At 32.8% G+C, this 5,731-nt stretch overlaps 1 protein-coding gene across 1 annotated transcript; it reads left to right on the forward strand.

The window, feature by feature from the left end:
- Positions 1 to 3,763: 3,763 nt before the first annotated feature.
- On the forward strand, positions 3,764 to 5,404 carry LOC138372655 (uncharacterized). Its single transcript, XM_069338154.1, has 2 exons — positions 3,764 to 5,225; positions 5,397 to 5,404. Exons 1-2 carry the CDS (start codon positions 3,764 to 3,766, stop codon positions 5,402 to 5,404), a joined length of 1,470 nt encoding a protein of 489 aa, XP_069194255.1.
- Positions 5,405 to 5,731: the final 327 nt, after the last annotated feature.

Raw genomic sequence — 5,731 nt, forward strand, 5'->3', positions numbered from 1 at the left:
ATTCCAAATACAATTGTTTAGGACAAAATTCCAATAAAACCATGATTATATATGTTCGTTGCCATTTATTTAAATTGTTCAATTGTATTCGACCAAACTGTCGAATTTTATATTGCTTACTAAAATACAATATAACTAGGATGTGGAATGAAATCAGTCTCTCTATTTTTTCAAACTCCTTCTCTCATATATTAAAAATATTTCTATCAATCTTAAAGTACTATACAAAACAGTATGTTATCATTCAAATAGCCATTGATTGAGGTGCTTATCAGAGTCAGTCTCTGAAAAATCTTCAAATCAAGTAACATGAAGAAAAACACCATAACTAAGTATTTACAATCACATATAGTTGGGAGAAGAGCGGCTTCTATGAAGTTCGGAAAGACTGTTGTTGGACTTTACATCTTTAACTTCATCTGTTCACCAATCCCTGAAAATTAAAATAATGAATTTATGATTTTTCAAGGATTTTCGTAAACCCATGAAACCAGGAACATTCATTTTTAATAGCTTAATTTTCAACAAATTTCAAATAATAAATATATTTTGATGTCCAAAACTAAAACTAAAATACACACTTACTTACCACAACCATTTCCTTCTGATAAACTTTCTGTGTCTGAATTCCATAATATCAGTGACGATGAATCTTCTTGGTTCTCTGGCGCAGGGAGAGGGTTGTACTTATCTGATTAATATTGCTGTTGTTTGATGCTTTAGGTAAGGTTGTGACGAGCTGCGATGTAAGGTTTTTGGATAATGAAGCTGTCGATTGAAGGTGAAGATCATCATCCTCCCATTTATGAGGGGATGAAGGTGAGGCAGAATTGGTAGTTTTGTTAGAGATATATGGAGAAAGATTTTGGCACCTTCCCTAGCCCTCACTCAATGATGATAACTTAGAAGATGAGAAAGAATATTTGCATTAAGCATCAAATAATAAACTTAAACTTTCCTCATCGTATCCCTTCTGCCTACCCACCACCCACACCATCCCTCCTGTCTGCAGCAAGTACACACTCGTTTGGGTTCTACCTAAATAATAAACTTTACTTTCCTCATTATATCCTTCCTACCTACCTACCACTCACACCATCCGTACACACACTCGTGGGTTCTACGTAACTTTTTTATACTATAAAAAATAGGAAAACAATGACATTGGACACACTAAGTATACCACCCAATTTAATCCATGAAAATTCTATACGAACAAGAAAAAGAAATCTCACACAATCTTCATCACCATCGAGAGAAAATGAAGATCCATTAGAGACTGAAATTATAAGTGACCATCCAAATGCTGCAATAGAAACTGAAATTCCTTCTTTTAAAACAGAAATAAGATCATTAAAAGAAAAGAAAATAACTTCATACATAAATTATCAGATGGAAAAAATATTAATAATAACTATTTTTATTCTATTTTTAGTAAGTCTTTGGGAAAATAATTGGATTTTGGGAATAATTATTTTACTAACTATATTTTTTATTAAACCTATCCTTAGTAAAATAATAGCAGGATGGCTCATTGATATTTCAAATCGTAACGACTAAAAAAAAAAAAAAAATACATTATTGTTTATAGGCCAAATTAAAATTAAATTGTTACACTTTTATTTTATTTACGTTTTAAGACTTTTGTTGTAATAAAAATCTCAACAAAATCTATTTACTATGTATTTCAATTCCAGGGATAAAAGATACCTACAATATATATTTTTTTTTATTAACTAAAATATAAATTACATTTCATTTTCATATAATTATTATATAATAATGATTAACACAAGAGGTATTTTCAATTATCGGCATCGACAATGGGCTTTACCTGGTGGAAACCTTAAACCCTGTCCTAAATGTTCGATCATTGATTCAGCCGATGCTGAATTAGAATTATTTCTTAGACACAGTCTCTACAATAAGCTTCAAATCGAAAATGATAGTTTTGAAAAGTTATTTAAAATTTACCCTGGCATAACATTTCATCTGAGTAATCAACCATATCTACTAAAATCCAAAAGTGATGAATCCCAATTTATAAAATATTATCTAGATCGCAAATTGGTACTAGGGGTAGGACTACAACTTCCTGAATGGGATAATGACAAGCGACTAGCAGATTATGCCAAGTATAATTTTGCAGTGCCTGTAATGAAAAGTGGTCAAATGTGGCAAATGTTGGTAGAAGATCCTGAGAGACCTATTGATTATGAACAATGGAAGTGCTGGCAAAGTAATCGGCTAATCCCCCCAAATACACATTTCCCGTTTAAATGTCTTATATGTGAAAACTTCCCCTTTGACGTTTATCCGGGCAATTTCATTGTGAGTGAATCTGTATGTTCCATCAAGTCGATAATATGGCCAGATCGTCGACGTCCTCATTTTAGCAGAAAAGAAAAAGCAGTTATTATTTATGAAGAATCTAAGATTAAAAAATGGCCTTTACTCTCTTCCTATATAAACCAGGATATTAATCATTTAGGAAATATGGCAATCTTTACAACTGGTGAAATATTTATTAATTGTTTTTTAAATCTAGCTATACGCAAAGTAAATGCTACACTACTCCATAACAAGGTGGTTAAAATTTTGAAAGATCTTAACCATTCACTTTCTCAAGAAAATTTAACAGTTTTAATGGAATATTATCGATTAAAAAGGAGCGATGCTAACAAAAATAATCTTAAAATTTTGGAAAATTATACATCCAATCATAATAATAATAATAATAATAATAATAATATGAATGAAGGGAATAATAATATGAATGAAGGGAACAATGATATAAGATTAAAATTATCAGGACCACGAGTAGCTATGATTGCAATTAATCCTTTGAAAGTTAAAGCCACTGCTATTCGGTGTGGTCATATTGATGAGAGTATTACGCAAACAAAAATATTAAGCAATTCTGCAAGTATAAATACTTTAAATGAAAATAATGGTGGTAATTCATTTAATAATAGCGGGAATAATGAATGGAATAAAATTGGTCGGTTTAGTCGGAATTATTCATCTAATTCATATGCCAATATATGTCTGGTGGCATGTGGATTACAAAAATTATTGCCTAAAGATTCCAAAGCCAAAGAACCTAAATCTATAACGGTAAGTGAGGTCGGTTTCATTGATTTACTCAATACACCTGATACTCCTCAACGATGTGGTATATTAGAAATGATACCTGATGTGATAATCGCCTCTACCAGCATGTGTAATTCACAACCTGATAAATTCTTATTTACATATCTCCCTCAACTAAGACAAGTGGGAAATCCTTCACAACTTGATCAGTTAGAATCTAAATATGTCTATATAATTATTCATAATAAACTGTTTAATTTCCCATTAGATTCGATCAAGAATGGTTCTGCAGCTCAACATTTTTTTCCTCATTTGCCTCTAGTTCAATGGGAATATGTTTGTTTATTTGGAGTAGACAATTTATACCGATTTGTTCAATATATTTTGAAATTAAATATCGCCTGTATAGAATTATTAGAATACAAAAAAAATCAACTGTGGATATGCACCAGTCTGCCACGTATGTCTTATAAAATTTTACCCAATGGCCAACTCTATACGTCTAAGGAAATAGACACTTTTCAAATGGAGGCTAATCCATTTTTTTATTTACCACCTCAAATGCAACCTCAGATTTTTCTCAGGAAAGAAAATAGTGATCTCAAAGAGGATTTTGAATTACTCTATATTGGTTATGACCGGGAAAAAATACCTAATATTATGGGGCCAAATGCTCGAGCGATTAGCCTGTCCTAATGCTGCCCATCCCCCTCGAATTAGTAACAGTCTGCAATCGTATCGTCATTATGCTGGTATTTCTGTCAATACTCATTCTGTAGGTGAAATTCATCAAAAGACAGTTATTCATACATTATACACAACATCTCGAATGAGTAAACTTTTACCCATTCCTTGTCAAAATCCTATGGTGGCAGTAGTAAACTGGCACAATCCCGAAGACAGTATTACAGTAAAACAAGATAGTATAGACCGTGGGTTATTTTCAGGTGTTTCTTATGAAACATCAATTGTTCGATATAATTATGGATCAGGACAGAATGCACTACCAACTTTTTGTCAGACCTATTTTGATCAGCATACCCCACTTCAACGTGGTGTTCAGTTGGGAATTTTAAAAGGGGTTAATCCCAAGTGTCAAGAAGATAATAGTTTGCTTAATTTTACAAATGGAGAAATAGAATTCGTTCACATAGATGCCAATACTCTTGCTCTTATTTGGAATGGTAAAATTGGGGATTTAAAAGAGCCTATATATGACGATTCTGTTCCAGTATCCACAGGGACGAAGAATGGAAAAGGGAGTCGAAATGACTACCGAGTTACAGTAAATGATCCACACCACCCTTCCCTTGAACGGCAACAACGGTTGAAGAAATCTCAATATTCTTTAGCTTTTAAAGAACATCATCCTAATTACATTACATTTAGGTACTTTAAAATAGATAGTGTAGATTTACCAGTACTACAAAGTTGGCGTTTTTCTCTGATAACAGTGTCACCATATATACCATCTTTAGGTGATAAGTTACAAACACCCACTTCACAAAAAGGTGTAATTGGGCGATTAGTTAGTGAACAGGATATGCCTTACATTAAATTAATGAGTCAGGGTGATATGTTTTCATCAAATGTACCCATTGATGTTTTAGTTAACCCTCATTCACTTAAAAGACAAGCTCCAGATTTATATTGCAATACCTTTGATAATTTGAATTACATGGATGCAGCTTTTACTCTCACTTTTGAAAATGTTATTGAACATCTACAGTGGGGTCGAAAAACTTGTACTGGAATCCTTATGAATCCCTATACGGGTGAACCATATTTAAATAGAGATAATGAGCCAGTTTTAGCTAGTTTATATGAAGGTTCTTATATGTGTGTTACCAATCACCGCGCAAATGCTACGATGCACACTTCACGAGCAGATGAAGTTGTATTTTCTGAACTGACCGGAGCACCAGTTCGAGGACGACGTGGTGGTCTTTCCACAGGACCCATGGAACTTGTATCATTCCGTAGTATAGGAGCTGCTCGAATTCATACAGAATTGACTCAAATACGCTCAGACATGAAACACATTGAATTGGAAACTATTCAAAATAATGAAACAGAAACAGAAAAAAATGAAAATGAAAGTGGAGTTATCTGTGGATCAAAATACCTTCAACGTTATCATGACGATTTAATGTTAGCAAATATTAACTTAGCATACAAATGTACATCCATGGTAAATATTGAAGAAATTAAAAAAAAAAAAAATTGTTATTGTTAAATATGCTTGTTTAATAATATACATTCACCTAAGCCTTATTATTTATTAAACTGACTCTTTGCCACAGGGAAATAATTGTTGTGACACTAGTAAACTAGCTCTCTATAACTGCAGTGATTGGAAATCACCTCAGCCATAAAAAACTGGCTCTTTGCCACAAGGAAAAATAACTGCAGTGACTGGAAATCACCTCAGCTATAAAAACTGGCTCTTTGCCACAAGGAAAAATAACTGCAGTGACTGGAAATCATCTCAGCTATAAAAACTGGCTCTTTGCCACAAGGACATAACCTGTGTTAGAAATGGAGTAAGTGAAGAATGTGTGTTATGCAATCGGTAAATAACTTTATTCTTCCTTCTTCTTCTTCTTCTTCTTCTTCTTCTTCTTCTTCTTCTTCTTCT

The sequence above is a fragment of the Procambarus clarkii genome, chromosome 39 (genome assembly GCF_040958095.1).
Source record: "Procambarus clarkii isolate CNS0578487 chromosome 39, FALCON_Pclarkii_2.0, whole genome shotgun sequence".
Lineage (NCBI taxonomy): Eukaryota > Metazoa > Arthropoda > Malacostraca > Decapoda > Cambaridae > Procambarus > Procambarus clarkii.

Coding starts and splice junctions, on each gene's coding strand:
- LOC138372655 (XM_069338154.1), top strand. CDS start 3,764: ATGCTCGAGCGATTAGCCTGTCCTAATGCTGCCCATCCCCCTCGAATT.